Source organism: Dasypus novemcinctus, chromosome 1 (genome assembly GCF_030445035.2).
Source record: "Dasypus novemcinctus isolate mDasNov1 chromosome 1, mDasNov1.1.hap2, whole genome shotgun sequence".
NCBI lineage: Eukaryota > Metazoa > Chordata > Mammalia > Cingulata > Dasypodidae > Dasypus > Dasypus novemcinctus.
Window position 1 is genome coordinate 206,252,666 of NC_080673.1, and position 23,501 is coordinate 206,276,166.

General features: G+C 42.1%; 1 protein-coding gene across 2 annotated transcripts in view; it reads right to left on the reverse strand.

Annotated features, from left to right (window-relative positions):
* Positions 1–23,501, reverse strand: part of HTT (huntingtin) — a 167,589-nt gene that overhangs the window by 118,539 nt on the left and 25,549 nt on the right. For both annotated transcript variants that reach the window (XM_058301329.2, XM_058301330.2), the window contains exons 3-8: positions 20,060–20,180; positions 12,732–12,791; positions 12,258–12,337; positions 10,470–10,608; positions 4,054–4,195; positions 3,136–3,314 (exon numbers count right to left, since the gene is read on the reverse strand). In XM_058301329.2, coding sequence (XP_058157312.1) covers positions 3,136–3,314; positions 4,054–4,195; positions 10,470–10,608; positions 12,258–12,337; positions 12,732–12,791; positions 20,060–20,180 — 721 coding nt within the window. The remainder of the gene's footprint in view (positions 1–3,135; positions 3,315–4,053; positions 4,196–10,469; positions 10,609–12,257; positions 12,338–12,731; positions 12,792–20,059; positions 20,181–23,501) is intronic.

Sequence of the window (23,501 nt, forward strand, 5' to 3'; positions counted from 1 at the left end):
CTTCTCCAGGGAAATCACCAACACTAGCTAAGTGGCCATCCTCTGGCCTTCTGCTACCCCTACCTCCTTTCTTACTATGTGCCAATCCACAACCTGGGAGAGATGTTAACTCTGTAACAGACAGGCTGCCAGATCTTAAACCCAGAAACCAGGTATAAGCAGCCCCAAATGCAGGACCCCTCCCCAAAAGGTGGATAAAAGCTGCTCAAAAAGGATGGATTTGTCACTCTTCACTCTTCTCCACTGTGAAGTAGGGCACACAGAGCTGCCACTTATCAATCCCAAATCAACGCAGTTTTCAGCCAACCCAGGAGGCTAGCCATGATGGGACTTCTTCCTCTGCTCTTCTAGATTCTTTCTAGAAGTGAGGAGATGTGCCCTTTCTGGACTCTTTATTCTGTACAATAAAGGGATCATTTCCTGAAAGTTACTGCTGTGCCCTAAACCTGTCTTTCCATGATGCACTGTTGTAGTAACTTGCTCCACAGGCCTCATCTGAAGTACCTTTAACATACATAATTTCACCCGATAGTCTCTTCAAGTAATCTGAACTTCTATCAAGCGCCTCATAAATCTTCCAGACTCTTCCCATTACCCAATTCCAAAGCCTTTTGTATATTTTTAGGTATTTGTCATAGCAGTCCCCCACTTCTGGTACCAAAAACCATCTTAGTTTCTCAGCTGCTCAAATAAACACCATACAACGGGTTGGCTAAATGAGAATTAGGCTCATGGTTTTGAGAGTAGGAGAAATTCAACACTGAGGCACCGGCAAGGCAATGCTTTCTCCCAGAACAACGGCATTCTGGGCCTAGCTGCCTGCACTCCTCGCTCTCTGGCTTTTCCGTCACGTGGCAACGTACAGGAATGTCTTCCCCTTTCTCCTCCAGGTGCCGCTGACTTCACTGGCTTTCAGCTTTGCCCCCTGGCTTCTCCTTTGCTTAAAAGGACTTCAGCCCCGCTGGACTAAGGCCCACCCTCATTGGGCACATCTTAACTAATAACATCTTCAAAGGTCGTATTGACAAGAGGGGTTCCATACACAGGACCAGGGGTTGAGACCTGAACATGCGGTGAGGGACATGATTCAATCCCCATAATAAATTCTAAATTCTCCAGAATTAAAAATAAAAGCAAACAACAACAAACCCACAAGGTAAGGCAAACATAAAATAAAGTAAATGATTTTTAAAAGTTTATTTATAAAACCCTTTTTGCTCTGATAAAAACATTCAGAAAATGATGTTTTTGCAAGAGCAATGCAATCAGATGTCCTATCTCATGAGATTGTCATTGCTTTTACTGTGTAATATGGCTAAAGAGTAGCTAGTAGAACTTACCAGCCCTGACATTCCCTTAAGAATCCACTCCTGTTCAATTATTTATCATTAACCAGGACTCACGGAGCTTTAACATGCACCAGGAAGGACTTAAAGCACTTTACAAATATAACCTAGCTTAATGCTTAAATCATCAGCATTATTTTCAATTCATGTTTTCTATGCAAGAATTGTTTTAAGTCACTTACCATTTAGTGCCCTACAAAATTCAGGTAAATGACACAACCCCCACAAATCCGCTGATCCAGAACCTACATATGTCATCCTATAATGAAAGCAAACACATGAGCCAACACAGTCCTGAAACTCCCAGGTAAGGACTTTTGACCAACCGTTCCCTAAGGTGCTTCATGTTACATGAAGCATGTGCCCATCTGACTACGAAAAAGGAGGGCAACAAGATCATCCAGCATATTAAACACAGTGACACTACGAGAGAACATTTTAAGCAAAGTTCAAAAATCCAATTAAACACAGCAATTTCACTTCTAGGTATATACCCAAAAGAAGTTAAAGCAGGGACTCAAGGAGGTACTCATACCCCTATGTTCAAAGCAGCAATATGCAAAATAAACAAAAAGAGGAAATAAGCCAAGTATCCATCAACAGATGAATGGATAAAGAAAATGTGGTATATACATATTATAAAAAGGACTGAAGCGCTGACACGTGCTACAACATGAATGAACCTTTGAAATATTATACTGAGTTAATTACCGCAGACACAAAAGGATGAATACTTTATGATTCCACTTATAGGAAATATCAGGAATAGGTAATTCATAAGCACAGAATGTAGATTAGAGGTTATCAGAGGCTGGGGCAGAGTGGAATGGGGAGTTACAGCTTAATGGGTACACAGCATCGTTTTAGGTAAAGACATGGTTTTGGTAATAAGATGGAAGGAATGGTAACACAGCTTTGCAAAAGTAATTTTTACCACTGGACTGTACATTTTAAAGTGGTAAAAATGGCAAATTTTATGTTTTATGTATATTACTACACACAAAAAATTTTTTTTAATCCGATCATGTAAAATGTGGGCTGCATTGTTATATATTAATGATATAACTTGGGTGAGCATGCTGCAAAGAACTGGTATCAACTGCCATTTACATTATATTAGAATTCTTGCAGGGTTTGTCTTTATTGGAAAGAGAAGTTTTACTATTTTGTTCTGTACCCCAATGGATCATGTTCCCACTTCTAAGGGTGAGCACACAAGACTCTGTAGACAAGTCACAGGATTCCAATTTCCTAGGAGCTGGGAGCTTTCCTGAAGTGCTCACCTGTATTCTTGGCACAAATCACAGTGTACAGCACACGGGTGCTCAAAAAATTTGTACTGAATGGACACATTTCCAAAAAATATCATCATCACCATCATAACAGTACTATTTATTTAGTGATTTCTATGCACAAGGCAGGAGTTTAAATAGATCAATTCATTCAATACTTTTTTTTAAGGGTGTATTTTATGTAAGTGGTAACACACATGTAACACAAACTTTACCATCTTAGCCATTTTCATGTATACAATTCAGTGGCAATTTAATTCTCACTTAATATTCACAACAACCTTATGTCATCATCTTTATTTTGGTCAGGATGAACTAACATTTGGAGAAGCCCAGTAACATGCCTCAGCCACACAGCCAGAAATAAGTGAACTAAGGATTTGGACCAGGCTGTCCTCAGTCTTAACCCTGGTATACTGCTTCTCTTCCAAACAGGTCCACTCCTTGAATTTTAGCCATTTCTGTTTAAGCATTTATGTGAACCAGGTGACTCCTACCTGGATAAGCTGCTCCGTGGAAGGAGAGACTTCCATTTCTTTTCGTGTCACACCAAAACTCCCTTTCAGGCTCATGTCCTTGACTTGCTGCTGGAGCAAGGGCACCAAGTACCTCAGCGTGAGCAGCACTCCAAGAATCAGCAAGGTAGAATGCTCATCCTCAACCGGAACTAGCAAACCTGCAGAGGCAGCAACGATATTCCTTAACACCCAACACACTGCTTAGAGAGTCATGCTAGAACTGTTAAAAAGAAGAGAGTCGCAGTAGAATCCTATTATAAGGCTGGTGGTGAGGGATAAAGAGGGCACTGTTATTCCTGTGAAAAATATACAGTGGCCAGCACTCGCACTTTAAAAAAGTACAGCGGTCCTTTAAGAGGGACCTTCGCTGTGTCTGAAAGCTGGGCAGCCACTTCAAACCATTCACTCACATGCTCCCTTGGCCACCTGCTAAGGCTGACTTCTGGTTGTCAAAACTATAGGAAAACGGTCAGCAGATCTAACCCTATGCAGAGCACCTATAGGGACCCAAGGCAGAATTTAAGGCTGCGTGGACTCAATGAACCACCACATATGGCTGTGCAGTTTTGATGCACAAAGGGTCAGGCACAGAAAGGCAAATGCGGCTGTGGTCTGGCCTGAACCCCGACTGGCGCAAAGAGGCATCCTTGTGGTGGCTGTCTGCAGTGAGGAGGAGGGTCGTTTCTAACTCTCACAAAGACATCACAGGGGCTCACGGCAGCCTTGATGGCAGCGCATATAAAATACCAGTCAGCCAATGACAAATGGCCTGGTCTAGAAGGTGGGGGAGCATTTGTTTTTAAAGATTTTCAAAGGTCTATCTCAAGTCAAGCCTTAGAGGTTCTACCATGCTTTGGGAAGGAAAAAAAATCACTAATATGCTTTCCTTCACCTTACCTAAGAGTACATTTAGCAACCAGCTATAAAAATACTGCGTCCTTCTTGAGTGTTGGCAGATGCTCACTGCTGATCCAGCTGCCGTCCGCCGCACAGTAGGGGAGCTTGACTTCAGATTTGCTATGAACGCCTTTAACAGAACCTAGGGAGGCAAAAAGTCAAGTAGATAAAAGATGAAGCTGCTATGAAGCTTAGCACATATTTCATAAAATGTAACTTGAGTTAGAAGCTCCAAATTCTTGCAAAGTAAAAATTAGAAATATTTTGAGATTTTCCTAATGTGGGATAGTCAAGGGCAGTTCACATAATCTCTACTTCTTTACAAACTCTATTTAGGGACTTGCTCAACCACTGTGTGTTCTGAGTGGGGATGAAAGCCTCAGCGTCTAGATAAGATGTATCCTCAGTATTTGGGGACAACGTTGGCACCATGACACTATGGAAAATAAAAGCAGGGGAAAAAAGTCTACCAATAATGAAGTTGAAAAGAAATGAGTATGAGCCACTGCCAAGTGCCCCCCCAGCCTACAAGGTGGCTTGTGACTATGCTGCTGCTCTCAGAAAGTTACCCCTGGAAAACGTGTCACTTAACAGAATCAGCACAACTATTCTCCTAAGAAATAAGAGAATAAGACTTTGTCATCAGACCTGCAGGATAATCAAAGAGAGGGTGCTATATATGTCGAACAATGGTCAGTCAAGTCCTAACAGAGAGACCCAAAGCACACAAAGGGAGTGCCCATCTAGCTAAAGTAGTTTGGTGACCACGTTACCAGAGAATATCCACTTTTCACTCTTCTAAACTACGCTCTGATCAGTGATCTGGCCCCATCATCACTTTGGCCTTTATGAAGCATTACCGACTAGGAGTCAGGGACTCTGTAAGGGTCATACCACTGGAGGTCTGGCCCTGCGCAAATGAGCAGAAAAATAATAAGCTGGCACCTAATAAATAAGTTTCTCAGAGGCGTCTTGACTCCTGGTGATTATGGATCAGACCCCTGGAACCTGTGAGGCGGAGGACCAGACCCTCAGCCTGGGCCTCCTCAGCCATTACTGCCTCCAGCTCCTCCCCCAGGACACCACCTAGAAAATACAACTTATCTTTTTGATGAACTTTTTGGCTACACAAAAAGATATTCACCTCTTAAGAATGACTTTGAGTGAAAATACAAGCACACATATTAATATCCTCGAAAAAGTAGAATAAGAAAGATTCTATACTAGTACAAAGTTATGAGTACAGTGAAAGCTAAGCATTATTATGAGAAGTCAGTTCACAGTGAATTTAAACAATTTGGAAAAATAAATAGTAAAACTGAATCTGAGAGCTGGAACAGACCTTCTGAGGTCCAACTCCCCACAGTCCCAAGTCCTAGAAGGCTGCTGCAGGGGCTACAGAGACCATGCTTAGGCAATTCTCATGATGGCAAGAAAGTACAATGTTTAGGACAGACTGCTCTATTTTTCAAAACACATGTTTACTTTCAAAGGGAAAAGATGTATGAACCAAAAAACTTTTATAGAGTCCAAAGTGTTTCAGGGAACAGAAATGAGAATTGAAGTCATAATGTGATATCAGCAATAACTTGTCAGAATGGCTGAAATTCAAAGGACTGACCAATGCAGGTGTTAGCGAGGATACAGAGCGACCAGAATTCACACTTGTTGCTGCTGGAAGTGTAAATTGGTGCAACCACTTAGGAAAACTATTTGGAAGCTAAAATTGAAATACACATGACCTATCAAGCAACAATTTCGTTTCTAGGAATCCGCAACAGAAAGAGGTGTATGTGCTCCAAAAGATACAACAACATGAAGGATCTCCCAGACTTGGTGGTAAGCAGAAGAAACCAGACAAGAATAGTATATATATTATAAAGCTCTGTGTCCACAGAATTCAAAGGCAGACTTCCTATGGCATCAGGACCCAGGACAGTGAGGTCCTCTGGGAAAGAAGGAAAGAGGTGAGTGGGAGAGAGCAGGAGGTGGCACCTCAGGTGGTGGTGACATTCCGTTCTTGACCTGAAGGTGGTAAAAAGGCTAATTCCACACTGGAAGGATTTGTCAAGGGGGTATATTTATGATTTATGTACTGACTTGCATGTGTATTATATGTCAATTTTTTAAAAGTAAGTGCTCTAAAGGGTCTCAACCTAAGTAGGTGCCAGGCAGCCTTTTTTTTTTTTTTTTTAATTTTCAGGACAGTTGTAGGTTTATGAAAAAAATCATGCACCACTTGCCATCCTGGACAGGCAATCCTTAGATGGAAAATGTACTCGGGTTAGGAAATCTCTGATCAAATGTGCTGGATTTAACATGAGAACCTCTGCTATCCAGAAACCCCACTGAAATCATGTAAAGCCGCTTTAGAAAACATAAACTCACAAGGACAACAAAGAACAGACAGGGTTAACAGCAGACTAGAGGTGTCAACAAAACTGTGGAAGCTGGAAAATAAACAAGTAGTAACTGACTGACTCATCAGCACACAGAAAGGAAGTCCAAACCCCAGATTTGGGGGAGGAAGGAAGAAGGTAGAAAGGCTGGCCCACATCAAGCCACAGAAATGCAGGCTTAGGAGGGATGGTCTCCAGTGTGGTTTGCAAAGCTGAGAAGAGATGGAAAACAAGAGAAAGCAGCGAACAAGGTAAAGCCTGCATCACGAAGGAGCTCATCAGCTCCCTTTTATTCCAGGCCCCAGAACCTACTACACAGCCAAGCATATGTTTCCATGGGGGAGAATGAGGAATTGTTCTCTACAACTGGCTCAAGAGAAAAAGGCTCACGCATACTGGTATTTAAAGGTCCAGCAATGAGAAAGCAGGCTCACCATCCGTCACCTCAGGAAGCCCACCAGACGACAAACCCTGTCCACACACTGGCTTCCAATAAGCTTCTCAGTGTCTCACGCAAATATAATTGGACAGCATCTGACTTAAAACAGAAGAAGTCAGAAGAATGGTCAGGAAAATTGTAATTGATATCCTTAAAAAGGTAAGATCCTTATTCATGAAACAAGAATTGGATACCACAAAACATGAATATTCTGAAAATAAGAATGAGCTCTTAAAGATTAAAAATATAGCGGTGGGAACAAAAAGTGAATAGAAGGGTTTGAGATGGACATCTTCTAGGAAGTAGAGAAAAAAGAAAGGTAAAGCAGAAGAAAAGATAAATAAAAACATGAATCAATCCAGATGGGCCAACAACTAAGTAACAAATTTTATACAGAGAAAACAAAAAACAAAGGGGAGAAACTTGTCAAAGAAATACAAGAAAATTTCCCGGAACGTGATGTAAGTTTCCAAATTAGAAGGCCTGACAAGTACCCAGCATCCAATCCCATCCTCTCAAAAATAAAAAGCTTCTGGAGAAGAGCACATTCAAAGTGTAGTGATTTAATTTCTCTAATGCAACAATGAAAACTTTAAGACAATTCTGAGAGAAATTATTTCCATCCTTCCAAATGTGAGGGAAGAATAAAGGCATTAGTAGGAATATACAATCTCAAGCAATTTATCTCCCATTTGCACTTTCTCAAGAAGCTACTAGAGGATGTGTTCCACCAAAACAAGGGAGTAAAACCTAGAAAGATAAAGACATAGTTCCAAGAACTGGGTATCCAGCAAGAGAGCAGCAAAGGGAATTCCCAATCAACACCAAAGAGAAGTCATAGGATAAGAGCTGTGAACAGACCTAAATAGCAACCCTGACTAGACCAGAGCACACAGCAGGAGAAATTCTAAGATGGATGTCTTGGGGGCAGGGTGGAGGATGGGGTGATGTATCCAATAAATTACCAGTAAATTTTATTGAGAGGCACCTTACACAAAGCTGTTGGAAGGTGTGAAAAAACTTTAATGTCCAAAGAATAATAAGTGAAAAAAGGGGCAGTTGAAAACTCCAGGAAAAACAAATAATTATACAAAGAACTTTAAACATAGCATAGTACATAGCCAGCTGTTATTATTTATGTAGGCATAATAACATATCTGCTGAATACTGATAAAACTATAGTAAAAGAATGGGGGAAGGGTTAGACCTAAATTCATTTCTTTCATTGGAAAAAAATTCTAAAATTTAAAAAGCAAAAACATTAGCAGTATAAGCATGTTATTGAGAAACGTGTAGGTAAATAACAAAAGAAACACTAAGTGTTGTGTTTGCCTCCCAGATTCAGAAATTAACAGGAGGAGGTGAAAGGAGACTACTATATTTGTCCTTTCAGTACTATTGGATGTCATTGATTTTTAAAAAAATAAACAAAAAAAATGGACAGACAGAGGAATAAGTAGATTTTTTAAATGCCAAAGGTCCAGGAAGAAGGTGATTGAGGGGCCACTATAGTCAGAAAAATATCTTGGCATTAAGTCATATTCAAATGGTGATTCAACTACCAAAAGGATCCACTGGAATGAGAAGAGCTAAGACTACAAAAATAACATCTATCTCCTCCTTGACCCATCCCTGACAACCAGAGATATCAGAGAGGGAAGGATCTGCAAGGAATGCCCACTAGGCATGCCCTCATTCTCTTATGTGAAGGAACACCTACTCCAACCATCCCAAGGAGGTGATAATTTTTTTTTCTTTTCTTTTTTTTCTTTTTTAAAGATTTATTATTTATTTATTTCTCTCTTCTCCCCACCTCCCACACCATTGTCTGCTCTCTGTGTTCATTCGCTGTGTATTCTTCTGTGTCCGCTTGTATTCTTGTCAGCAGCACCGGGAATCTGTGTCTCTTTTTGTTGCATCATCTTGCTGCATCAGCTCTCCATGTGTGTGGTGCCACCCTGGGCAGGCTGCACTTTTTTGCACTGGGTGGCTCTCCTTATGGGGCACGCTCCTTGTGCGTGGGGCTCCCCTACGCGGCAGACACCCCTGCGTGGCACGGCACTCCTTGCACACATCAGCACTGCGCATGGGCCAGCTCACCACATGGGTCAGGAGGCCCTGGGTTTGAACCCTACACCTCCCATGTGGTAGGCAGATGCTCTATCAGTTGAGCCAAATCCGCTCCCCCATAATTTTTTTTCAAAAAGGCAACAGCAGCGGCAGCTACCATTTATTGAGTACAATAATTTAGTTATAACACTAAATTTAAAAAACCCATGAAGCAGGCTTTGACATCATCTATTAACAAGGAAACTTCAAAGCTCAGAGAAAAAAGGAGAGAGAGGCTAAATAATTTATTCAAGGACATACAACGAATAGTACCAGCAGCAGCTAACATTGGAGCACTTTCTACAGGCTAGATACCAGCTAAATAAACTCTTCACATGCATTCAGTCACTGAACTCTCAAAAACCCTACATGGGTACTGTTAATTTCCCACTTTACAGAAGAAGGAAGGAAACAAGTTTAGTAAGGTTAAGACAAAGAACTTAATCCAAACCTACCTGATTCCAAAAACAATGCTCTTAACCACTGTACTATACTTCCTTACAGGCAGACTAATTTGGATTCAGACATGGGACTGACCCACAAAAAAGGAGGAGTCAAGAATCCTGAAATCTTCAGACCATGTGACAGGATCCCAATCCTGAAAATAAAATCCTTGAGCATGTCCAAAGTTTGCTTGCTCAGGTATAGAATAGGAAGGCAAGAGGGTCCTGACGTGAAGAGCAGAGGTGCCAGGTACTGATCCCTTCCTGCAGTCCTGGAATGGCCACTTTACCTACTAGATTAAGAAGTAAATCTGGGGAAGCGGACTTGGCCCAATGGACAGGGTGTCCGCCTACCACATGGGAAGTCCACGGTTCAAACTCCAGGCCACCTTGACCCGGGTGGTGAGCTGGCCTATGCACAGTGCTGATGCGCGCAAGGAGTGCTGTGCCATGCAGGGGTGTCCCCCGCGTAGGGGAGCCCCACGCGCAAGGAGTGCGCCCCGTAAGGAGAGCCGCCCAGTGCGAAAGAAAGTGCAGCCTGCCCAAGAACGGCGCTGCACACACGGAGAGCTGACACAGCAAGATGAGGCAACAAAAAGAAACACAGATTCCCGGTGCTGCTGATAAGGATAGAAGCAGTCACAGAAGAATACACAGCGAATAGACACAGAGAGCAGACAACTGGAGGGGCGGGAAGGGGAGAGAAATAAATAAAAAATAAATCTTTAAAAAAAAAAAGGAAGTAAATCTGGTACACCAGAAACCAATCTACTCTGGGAAAACTCCTTTTGAGTTTGCATCTTTAAAGGTCTTCTCCCTCTTCAACTTGTTCCCCATGTTAAGAAAACAGATACAGTTTTGAAGATGCTCTAGTGAGCCTCAAAATAATTCAAAGGATTTTCAGCTAAGTTACTAAACACAACATAGCTCAACAAGTCCTCACAGATGACTGTCCGTCTAATAATCCCTCACAGGACTCAGTCACAGTATCATTCCCATGTTACTGACTTGAGGCAATCATCATACCTTAATTTCATTGTCATTTGCAAAATTGCCAAAAGAAGCCATAACTTTGGGTATAGCTGCAGCCAAGGTCTCTTGAACAGATTCTTCAGGTCTCTTGCTAATTCGAGTCAGGCAGGGCAAAAGGTTTACCAAGTAAGGCCTGCAAAAGTGAAAGGAACATTAGTGATTCTTCCAGCACTATTAAATGAGAACTCTAAGAATTATTTTAATACCTGTTAGGGAAAAGTCTGTTTTTATAGGAAATTAGCAGTTAATGGAGATGGCACTAGGGCAACTCTCAGCTGAAAGACCAGGAGGACTAGATACAGATGACGCTCAAATGTGAGACAGACACCCTGCCTGCCTTCCTTCCTTCTACAAGTAGAGGACTCTAAAAAGCTTGGCTTAAAGATTATTTATAGCCAACTACAAGAGGCATTAAATACTTATACTTTTAATTGGAAAATAATATTTAAAAATCATTTTAAAAACAGAAGTCAAAAAATGAGATTAAAACTTTCTTTAAAAAGAAAAAAGTTGTCTGAACTAAATAGGATTACAGAGAAGACTTGGCCCCTTAAAAAGAAAAGGTAGAACATGCAGGACATGAGAAAAGTGAGTCACAGAACAGGAATCACATTCATTTGTTGAACAAATACTGAGTGACCAAGGCAGCACGGAGCTGCCTGGTGCACATGGCAGGGCCCGGCAATGAGCAGGACAACAGATGACACGGTAAGACCCTGAGGGGGAAAGAGAGGCACAGGGAGACATCAGAATATACAGATGGAGGCTAGGTGTGCCTTTCCAAGAAGGTCATTTTTTGCTGAGACCTGTGGAGAAAAAATAAAGAAGCCATTGGGAGGAAAAGAAACTTGACTTGTGTGAAGAACTAAAATAAGGCCAATGAGTAGAGAGTGTCTCAGGGTCCGGGGCTATCGGCACCTGTGGGCCTTCCTTGGTAAGGAGCCCGGAGTCTGTCTAAATGGCACTGGGAGACAAGAGACTGGTTTTAAGTAAGGGAACAGATGACCCAATTTATAGTTTTGTAAGGTCACTTTGGCTGCTGTGTGAGAATTTGGGGTATGCTCAGAACTATAATAAAATTTTCAAAATAAATACAGTAAAAGTAAACAAGCTTTTAAGAACAGAAATTTCCTTAGTGATTTCCCTGTGGTCCTAGAGATCCCTACTAAAACTCAAACTCCAGGATATGAAGGTCTGTCTAATGTAAACAGTGAGGGCCAGTTCGTCACTCAGGGGTCTCAGCACGTATGCCAGTTATGGAAAGCAGGATGCAGCCCATGAACCGGCCATAGGGTCCTGCTTTCACTCTCCATCCATTAAGACAGACCTGTTTCAACTAGTCAAAACATTTTCACAGCTAAATACTGTTATTTTTAACCTACTCCTAGAAATCGATGTATATTTTTCTAAAATCCCTACCATAAGCAATAATGAAGTTGGTAACTCAACCTTCAACCATTGGAAAAGTATCTTTTAAGCAATGATCATGCCAGCCACAGTTACGGGTGCTAGGCTGCAGCAGAGAACAAGACTGCCAAGATCCCTGCTGCCCTGGCACTGCAGGCTAGTATAGGAAATAAATAAGTACATGACAGTGTACAAGAAAATGTCTGACAGTGATGAGCACTAGGAAGGAAAAATAATGACTGGGGCAGAGTTCGGTGACTTTAGATGGAGTGGACAGGGAAGACCTTGGAAGAAGTGACAACTGAGCTGAAAGGTAAAGAGTCTGTAGGAGCCAGAACCCTACAAAAAGCAGACATCCAGAGTACTACAACTTACCTGCATTTCTGAGGCCGAACCAGGTGCGCCAGCTCAGCAAACCTCCACAGGGCAGCACGCAGGCTCCGAGAAGCACCATTCTGAGTTGATCAAATGGGTGAGGTGTTACATTTTAAAGCCAATATACCAGTAATCAAGGGAACTTCATTTAAGTAAAGGCATTTTTTACATTACTTCTGGTTTTAGGGAAAGGGCCATTTATATGTATAAAATACCTGACTACTTTATGAATATTAAGGTCTATTGAACTTCAATTATAAAGATACGCAAAATAAATTACCATTGTTAACTTCCATCACATCTAATAAAACTCAAAAAGGGTTAACATTTTGAAGAAAAATAAAACAGTGAAAGTCTACTTTACCAAACAATATGTCCTAACTTTTTTACTTATTAAAAAAAAGACAAAATTTCATACATACTGCTTACTACTGTGAAGCTACCATTTTTCAATAATGTAAAACACAGGCCTACCTTTTTAATTTCCTTATAGAGTTCTAACTGTAACCTTGGGAGGTTAGAATCCATCAAGGCCTAAAATGAAATACAAGAGACTGGTTTGTGGGAGACACATTCCATTCGCAGTTCCAAAAAAAGCTAAAATGTCGGTTTGAGGGGCAAAGTAAAATATAACAGTACCTAAACTAAGCACTGATTCCTTAAGCAGGAAAGAAGCATATACATTCAGGAAGTGGAAGAATTTAGCTTTTATTATATTCAAATACTTTGAAATATTAAAACTAAAATGGTAGAAGATTCAACCAAGTCCACACATTTATTACTCAATGCCTGAAGAAAAGATCTGAAAGACTTCCCTCTGTTCACTCCACTAGATGACATTAGACAAAGGCCTGGTGAGTCTGAAGCACCACAGGCAATGCAGGTGGACTTGAAATACCAGAGCCCCCCTCGCTTGTCCTGAGAACACACCTTGATGCAGGAGCCACGCCCTCCCTGAAGGTCTGGCCCTCCCTCCTTGGCAAGCATGCCTGTAGGCCCATAGTTTCAGAACCTGCCACCAGCTGGGAGCCTCACATTCCTACAGTCAATGTCTTGCCCACCTCCTACTCACTTACAGGCCCCATCTACCCACTCCCCTAAAAAGGGCCACATGGCCAACTTCAACCCAATAAGAACAGCTAATGGCAACCATGACCCAGCTACACAAGGGCCATGTTAGAGAAGAGCTTCTCCGGCTGGAAGATTTGCGTACACTGCTCTCTCAGTGCAAACCCTCTCTTCTAAAATGGTATTGCAAATGGGTGGCCCATCAAAAAGAGATGTAAGGCGGCAGACTTGGCCCAGTGGTTAGGGCGTCCGTCTACCACACGGGAGGTCTGCGGTTCAAACCCCGGGCCTCCTTGACCCGTGTGGAGCTGGCCCATGCACAGTGCTGATGCACGCAAGGAGTGCCCTGCCACGCAGGGGTGTCCCCGCGTAGGGGAGCCCCACGTGCAAGGAGTGCGTTCCGTAAGGAGAGCTGCCCAGCGTGAAAGAAAGTGCAGCCTGCCCAGGAATGGTGGCACACACATGGAGAGCTGACACAACAAGATGACGCAACAAAAAGAAACAGATTCCTGTGCCACTGACAACAACAGAAGCAGACAAAGAAGACGCAACAAATAGACACAGAGAACAGACAACCGGGGTGGGGGGGGGGGGAAGGGAGAGAAATAAATAAATAAATCTTTAAAAAAAAGAGAGATGTAAGAGGCAATTAAGCCTCAATCAAAGAGTCCCCTTTTCATCACGTGTAGCATGTGATGCCTAAGAACTGAGCTGGGCCTAGTAAAACTCATGTGGTTCACCTACTGGTTCACTGAGCTTCAAATTCTAAAGCAGAAGCACATTTTGGGGGTTTCTCAAGTATAATGTCTTAGAAATTTTTAGATACTAATTCTGCTTATTCAGTTTGAATGGACTGAAAGTCCTTAAATGAGCAAACCAAAGTGGACAAACATACATACATTAAAACATTACTTTTCAAGGGGACCTCTTTTATTTTTTAATGTAACATTTTTGTGATCTATGTGTCTTTAAAAAAAAGACAAATAAAAATTTTTAAAAAATGTTTAAACCACTACTTTTCAAATAAAACCAAAAGCCATAACATTTGATTTTACTTCATAAATGTTTTATAAACTAATGCCAAACTTATTTTATAGTAAGAGAAAACTGAAACTAAAATCCCCAATAATAGCATGGAATCAGCTCTTAAAATATTCCTGGGATGAGGGTAAGGGCAAACACACTGATTCCTCCCACCGCTTTGAACCCCACTTCCACACTGAGACAAACACACCCAACCTCCAAATCCAACCAGCTAAACAGCTCACCTCATCCTCCTCACTCACATTCCCAATGCCAACCTCCTGGTTCAAGACTCCCCTCTCCTACCTCGACTATTTCACCTGCCGAAGGGATTCTTTACACCACCAGCCTTCCCCACTCCAAGCCATTCCACACACCACACCACGCTATTCCTCCCCAAAAAAGCACTCCACTGACCAGGCCAGAAATCTTCAAGAACTCCTCGTTCTCTAGCACAGAGTACGAACTCCTTGAACTGGCCCTTAGGGCCACCCGTTCGCTGTGCCAGCACGTGTCAGTCCACCCTGCTCTCCCCTCGGAGCCTCGTCCACAGGCAGGACACTGTGGTGCTCAAGAAGAAGGCCCACTGACTGCGAGCCACTGCCCCAGGAAGCTTCTCTGCCTCCACAAACAGAAACACTATCTCCTGACTGCCATCACGGTTTGCCCATACGTTTCAGAACTTCCAGCTTACACCACATACTGAGTTCTTTCTACACCTACACACGTCATCATCTGAGGCTATAAATTACTTGAGGGCAACACCCTGCCAGGCTCTGTGTCAGATCCGCAGTGGGATTTTCTGCATAAATGAAAAGCAAATGTGCACTGTTTTCTTGGGCCCAAGAGAGTCTGGTCCTCTGGAAGACCACTCACATTTCTTCCAGGTCTCCACTCCCCTCTGCAGATCTGGATCCCTGCTCCCAACCTGCCTAGCCTGTTCACTAAAGCACCTGAGGAATCAGATACCCGAGAGTAACCACACCCCATCCTCCACGCTTTGTGTAGAGGAGAGGCTGAGAGGAATGACCTCATCTTCCGTTCAGGGGCATCACATGAGAAGGTGAAATCTCCACACCTGGAGACTAGAATGAAAGAGGAAATGGGAAAGACCTGGGAGACAGCCAGGAAAAGAAGCCAGGGCCTTAAAGCTATGAGCTATGGCCCAGGGTCCATCACCAAGAAACATACATCAAGCCATTTCGTCTGGCAACTCTTGGAACAGGTCTCTTAAAGGGACAGACTTGATGAATACTATTTATCAATAAAAATATCGTATCGATATATACGACCACATGGATAAACCTCAAAATACTAATGCTGAAAGAAGCAACTGCAGAAAGAGAGGAGTACATACTATTAAAATTTCATTTGTAGAAAATTCTAGAAAACACCAACTAATCTGTGGCGATGGAAGTAGAGGGAACTTCTGGAGGTGAGGGACACCTTCATTATCTTGATCGCAGTGATTATTTCACATATCAAATTGTCAATACATATCAAACTGTCCACTGAAATATGTGCAGTTTTGTTAATTATACCCCAGTAAAACTGTTAAAAAAAAAAAAAGAAAAGAGAAGACAGGTTTGACAACTGTGATAGTTTGAGGGGATTTTGTGGACCCCCAGAAAATTAGGTTTTTTAATTAATCCATTCCAGTGGGTATGAACCTATTGTAGGTGGGCTCTCTGGATTAAATTACTTCAGTTAAGGGCCTCTGATTTCATCAGTTCAGTAGGGGAAGAGCCAGGGTGGGCCTTAATGCTCTTACTGGAGTTCTTGATAAACGGAGGACACAGAGACAGAGAAAGCCACAGAAGCAGAGAGAATGCCATGAGAGTGAGAAGCTGAAATCAAAAGAACCCAGGAGAGAGGAAGCCAGAAGCTGAAGCAACGAGACCCAGGGAGAAGGGAGAAGCAGCCATGAGCCTGTCTTTGGGGAGAAGGTATCACCTGATGATGCCTTGATGAGGACACTTTCACAGCCTGAGGACTAGAAGCATGCACCCTAACAAATCCCCATTGTATACGGTATATTGGTATATTGCCTTGGCAGCCTTTAGCAAACTAAAATAACAGTGTAATGATACCTAAGTATACAAGAGGCAACATCAGAGCAGGCTGGGGTCATTCTGTTCTTTCTGCCTTCTCAATAAGGGCAGCCTGTGCTGGACCTCTTTAAATTTTCTTGATTCTGAGGATCAAAGTTCAAGACTTGTGGAGAAGGTGTAGCTCAGTGGTTGAGCGCCTGCTTCTCATGTACAAGGGGAAGGGAGGGAGGGAAGAAAGAAGCATTTCAAGAACTGAAGTATCAGGGAAGGAAGGAAGGGGGGGGGGGAGGAAGGAAGGAAGGATTTAAGGATTTCAAGAACTGAAGTATCAAAAAAAGTCCAGCCTGAACCTGCCAGTGGGAATAATAAAAGCAAGGATATTTAGGCAGCAAGTTTCAGTGAATACAGGCTCTCTGCAAACATACTGAGGAACCTATCCACACACGAGCCTCACAAATTAACCTGACATGAGCCATTCTAGAATTGTGGGAGGCAAGAGGCAAGCAAGAGCGTGAAGTGCAAGCATAGGGATATGACAAGGAGACCACTATGGAAATGAGAGGGGTCCTCCAGAAGGCACAGGGAGGCCACCTGCCCCACTGAGAGGCCAGAATCCTCATGGCTATGAAAAATCCAGCATCTCAACCCCAAAGCATGGGTCACCAAGAAACAATCTGTTAACCAGATGGGAGATTCCTTGGGCAATGAGACATCAGGAATCCACACAACAGAAAATGCTCTAGGGTGTCCCTTACTCTCTCTGGATAAAAATCTCATTATAAAAATATTTCTTAACACTTTGAGGGTCAAGCATGTGCCAAGGATGATGCCAAGCAGTCCATACAATAGTGCATTTAATCCTCACACACACACTCAACGTACACACACCCAAAAACCTTGTCTGTTCCCATTTTATAGATAAGGAAACTGAGGTTCATGGAAATTAAATACAAAGTTATTCAGATAGTAAGTAGCAGATGCAAGATTCAAACATAGGTCTCTCTGAATCCAAATCCTATACCTGCTCTCTCTGCCTGGCAATGACTCAATTTCCTTAGACATCTTCCTGGAGAAAGCTAGACCCATGAAGAAAAGGGGATGGATAATTTCCCAGCCAACGTAAAACGTGACCACTGTCTAAAGGCAGACTTTGAGAAGAGTCCAAAGATCAATTTTGTTCTTCAAAATCCTAATGATGGGGAAGGAGACGTGGCTCGAGCAGGTGGGCACCACCCTACCACAGGAGAGGTCCCAGGTTCAGTTCCCGGTGCCTCCTAAAGAAGATAAGCAAGACAGCGAGCTGACGCAATGAGCTGACAAAATGAGATGACACAAGATGACACACGAGGAGACACAACAAGCAGGGAGCAGTTGTGGCTCAAGCGATTGGGCACCTCCCTCCCACACAGGAGGTCCTGGGTTTGGTTCCTGGTGCCTCCTAAAAAGAAGACAAGGACACAGAGAGCACACAACGAACAGAGAGAGCAGAGAGCAAGTACAAATAATAAGGGAGAAGGGGGGTAGAAATAAATAAATCTTAAAAAACAAACCGTAATGATGAAGGGAAATAATCAAGTAACATGGGCGGAGTTCTTGGTTCATCCAGCCAAATAAGTACTGCTAGAAAGAAACCCTTAAAGGAAAATTAAGAGGTATAATCTCTTCTCAAAACCCCACCTAGGGAAGTGGACTTGACCCAATGGATAGGGTGTCCACCTACCACATGGGAGGTCCACGGTTCAAACCCCAGGCCTCCTTGACCCGTGTGGAGCTGGCCCATGTGCAGTGCTGATGTGCGCCAAGGAGTGCCCTGCCACGTAGGGGAGCCCCACGTAGGGGAGCCCCATGCACAAGGAGTGCGCCCCGTAAGGAGAGTCGCCCAGCGCGAAAGGAAGTGCAGCCTGCCCAAGAATGGCGCCGCACACACGGAGAGCTGACACAACAAGATGAAGCAACAAAAAGAAACAGACTCCTAGTGCCGCTGATAAGGATAGAAGCAGTCACGGAAGAACACATAGTGAATGGACACAGAGAGCAGATGACTGGGGGGAGGGGGAGAAGGGGAAAGAAATAAATAAAAAATCTTAAAAAAAAAAAAAAAACCCCACCTAATTTTTAGGGTTCAGACTCAAAATAATAGGGGAAAAATAAGAAAAAGTGGAAAGGCCCAATATACAAGATCCCTGTAGAGCAAGAATAAGACAAATTATCAAGAAATTGTCTTTGCAAATAGGGAGGGAGGGAGGGAAGAAGGGAAGGCAAATGTGGCAAAATATTAAGTTTGTAGATCTAGGCATCTGGATGGGAGGTGGTTGAAGTTCTCTGTATGTATTCTGTATTATTTTTTAAACTGTGCTGGAAGTTATAAATTATTTCAAAATAAGAAGTTTTTAAGAAAACTGGTCAGCCTTCAATGGGAACAGTAAATTTGGACGCCCCATTCAAAAGGCCCATTCACAAACACAGAGCCCGGAAGGTAAGCAGGAGGAGGTGGGGACTCAGTCCAGCAGAAGGGCAGAAAATGATAAAGGGAAGAACAGTTTCCGATGTCTTAAGAGTTAGTACACAGAAGGCTCTTCCATGGCAGCAGAAACCAATGACAGGCACAGCAGGCTACAGTTACGGTGACCTGGGCACACACTGAATCGGGAAGAGCACGACTGCAGTCCCCACCTCTTTCCTTTTTTTTTTTTTTTTAATTAATTAATTTATTTATTTTTCTCCTCTTCCCCCCCTCCCCGCCCCCTCCCCAGTTGTCTGTTCTCTGTGTCTATTTGCTGTTTCTTCTTTGTCCGCTTCTGTTGTCAGTGGCATGGGAATCTGTGTTTCTTTTTGTTGCGTCATCTTGTGCCAGCTCTCCGTGTGTGCGGCACCATTCCTGGGCAGGCTGCATTTTCTTTCACGCTGGGTGGATCTCCTTACGGGGCACATCCTTGCACGTGGGGCTCCCCTACGCGGGGACACCCCTGTGTGGCAGGGCACTCCTTGCGCGCATCAGCACTGCACATGGGCCAGCTCCACACGGGTCAAGGAGGCCCGGGGTTTGAACCGTGGACCTCCCATGTGGTAGACGGACGCCCTAACCACTGGGCCAAGTCCGCCGCCCCCATCTCTTTCCTTACCCACGCATCGGCGCTTCTCGGGAGGCTCTGGAAGCTCCTTTCTCCACACTCACTGCACATTCACTCCCGCTAACCAACTACCTGAAGACATCACATCTTCACTGCCAAGCATACTTCCTGGCCCACATCTTAGGAGAGGTTCAGAAAGGATATGGAGAAAGGGAGGCCACAGACAATAAGAGACTTCACCCAGCCGGGCTTCCCCAGGGCTTTTTGGTTTCTCTGAGATGGGCCTGAACAAAAGGTACCTGTAGTAATATTTTCCCCCAAAGCACCCAGTGGCCACAGGAGCCTCGTCACTGCCCTAGGCCGTGGAGGCCCAGTGGTAAAAATGGTTCTTCAGCTCAGGAGCAGCTTCAGTCTCAGTAGTTGCAGCAGCACACTGGTAGATAACCAAACTACACACCATAAATTTTAAAAGTGGCTTTTTCATTAAGGGATTTTGCTACTCAGAATCAAAGAATGCTAACTATGGTTTCTTCTCTTAGCCTAAAGAGATTATGGCTCTAGACATGAGCACAGTGCCCCTGGTTCTTACTTTTATAACTTTATTGAGGCATTCGTCAGCCACCATCCTGACATCTGACTCCGCATCATCACTGCATAGCAGAAAAAGTTCCATAGCAATGCCCAGAAGTTTCTGAAATTCTGGAGAATTTCTAAATTTAAAAAAAGAGAGAGAGAAACTGTCATGGCCAAGAGGTACCCAAGGAATCATGACAACTAATTGTACTGTGGGCTCCAGGATGGGATGCTGGAACAGAAAAAAGGACATTAGGTAAAAACAAAGGAAATCTGAACACAGTATCAAACACCACTGAATTATATATTTGAACATGGCTGGGGGCAGGGAGAATTTTAGGTTTTACATGTTATTAAAATAAAAAATTTTTAAATAATCAATATTCATTCATTGTGACAAATGTACTACACTAATGGAAGGTGTTAATAATAAGGGAAAGTGGATATGGGACATATGGGAACTCTTTGTACAGGCATACCTCAGAAATTGCAGGTTCAGTTCCAAACCACCGCAAGAAAGCCAATATCACAATAAAGTGAGTCACATGAATACTTTGCTTCCAGTACATATAAAAGTTATGTTAACACTATAGTCTACTGAGTGTGCAATAGCATTATGTCTTAAAAGAACAATTTACATACCTTTATTAAAATGTGACACAGAGACACGAAGTGAGCACACGCTGTTGGAAAAATGGCGTCAACAGACTTGCTCGATGCAGGGTTGCCACAAACCTTCAATTTGTAAAAAACTCGGTATCTGTGAAGCGCAATAAAGCTAAGCGCAATAAAATGAGGTATGCCTATACTAGCTCTGCAATTTTTCTGTGAATCTAAAACTTTTCTATAATAAAAAGTTTATTTTTCAAAAAGATGAAAAGCACATCTCATTTTTTTGTTGGTTTTAATTTAAAATTCTTTTAAAAGACACCATTTTAGATACTTAAACCCCAGAGAGCCATCTGCTTTCTGCCAACAGGTTACTTTTATCCTTTTTGACAATACTCTCAGATCATTGAAAATCAGTATAACAATATAATTTTATTCCTTTTTAATCTTGTCTTTAATATATTCCAAAGTTCAACCACATTTCACTGTGTACTCAATATGATTGTGGTTAAGCTACATTTTTGTTGTTCTAGATACACTATCACAATGTCACAAAAACAGAACTCTATTCAAGTTTTACATCCTATTAAAAAATACTTAGTTGAGAGAGCCTTTTTAGACTGTTATGATTCAACTGGCTCAACACAGCCAAGACAGAGACAAGGTGATGGGCCACGGGCGTGGAGCGATGGCACAGCGTTCTAAAGCGCACACGCCAGGAACACATCCCTTGAATAACGCTGCCATTCACTGAAGCATCAAAATCCAACTGCTCTTTCATGACTTCAACCTAACGTAATCTGAAATGGACTCCTTTCCCCTCTACAGCTAGGTAATAATTCCTACCAATAGTCAGAAGAGAGCGGTAAGCCTAAAGGAAAGCAAAGGGCCATATTAGCATTAAGCAATAAACATATCAAAGCAAGAAACAAGACAGGCCACTTCGCAACATTTCAGATGTCATCTACGGGGAATACAACTGTGAATTAAAAGCTGAACATAAAAGAAAATAAAGAAAAAAAAAATTTTTTTAAGCTGAAAATATATAAACTATAACACAAACTACAAACGTAATTTTGAATTTGTTAGTAGGCATAAAAAATAAAAAGAAACAGATAAAATAAATTTTAATAATATATTTTATTTAACCCAATATATCCAATACATTATCATTTCAATATGTATCAATCCAAAGAAATTGAGGTATTTTAATAATCTTTTTATAGCACACCTCAAGTCAGACACTAAATTTCCATACTTATATCTGTATTCTGATTTCATAAGTCAGTTGAAAAAGTACATTCACATACCATTTCCAATCATACTTAAAAGTTCTCCACTGACTGGACCAAGTATTGAGTTTTACCTTAAACACAACACTCACAGGACTAATCAGGTTATCTATTTCTTCTCAAGAGTTTTGGTAGTAGTCTGTGCCTTTCAAGGAAACTGTCCATTCCATCTGAACTGTTGGGTTAACTGGCATAAAGTTTTTCCTAATATTCCCTTATAACCCTTTTAACATCTATGGATGTATACTGGTGTCATCCTCCTCATTCCTGACACTGGTTATCTGTGACTTCACTCTTTCCTGATCAATCTGGCTAGAGGTCTGAACAATTTTATTGATGTTTTCGAAGAACCAGCTTTTGATTTTATTGATTTTCTATATTTTTTTCTGTTTTTGATTCCACTGACCTCTGCTTTTATCTTTGTTGTCTCTAGTCTTCTGATTATTTTGGGTTTATCTGCTCTTCTTTTTCAAGTGTCTTAAGGTAGAAACTGAGGTCACTGACTTGAGACCTTTATTTACTAAAACAGACATTCAGTGCTATATGTTTCCCTTTAATATTCTTTAGCAGTATCCCACAGATTGCGAAATGCTGTTTTTATTATCAACCAATATAGAACACTTTCAAATTTCCCTGACATGTTTTAACCCGTATGTCACACAGAAATGTATCCTTCAAATATAGGGTACCTTTCTGTAACAGATTTCAATATAATTATATTAAGATCAGAGAACACACTTTGTAGAATTTGAATCCTTTTACATTGAGTTGTTTTTCTGTTTTGTTTTGGTTTGTTTTTTTATGTGCCAGTACATAATCTATCTTGGTAAATAATCTGCGAACACTTGCAAAGAGCATGTACTCCACTGTTGCTGGTAAGGTGTTCTACGAATTCCAAGTTGGTTGATAGTGTTGTTCAAATCTTCTATAGCCAGATTTTATATCTATGTATTCTATGAATTAGGAGACACAGCTACTGAAATCTGTTTTAGTTGCTGCTAAAATACACACCATACAATGAGTTGGCTTAAACAATGGGAATTCATTGGCTCACGGTTTTGAGACCAGGAAAAGTCCAAACTCGAGGCATCAGCAAGGTGAAGCTTTCTTCCCAAAGACGGTGCCATTCTGGGGCTGGCTGCCCGCAATCCTTGGTCTCTGGCTTTTCTGCCATATGACAATGCACATGGTGGCATCTTCTTTCTCTTCTGGCTGCCGCTGACTTCCAGCTTCTAGCTGTGCCTGTGGCGTCTCTCTGTGGCCTTCACTGTAAGGACTCTCGTAATAAGATTAAGACCCATCTTGATTCAGTGGGGCCTCACCTTAATTGAGGTATCTTCTGCAAAAAGGTCCTATTTACAATGGAATGAATTAAAATTAAGAACATGTTCTTCAGCATACACAGCTCCAAGCCACCACAAGATCTCTGACTATCGTTGTGGATTTTCATTACACTTTTATGAGGTTTTGCTTCATGTGTTTTTGAAGCTCTGTAGTAAGGTCAGTAAATATTTAGGATTGCTATATCCACATGATGAGCTGATTCCTTTATCAAAT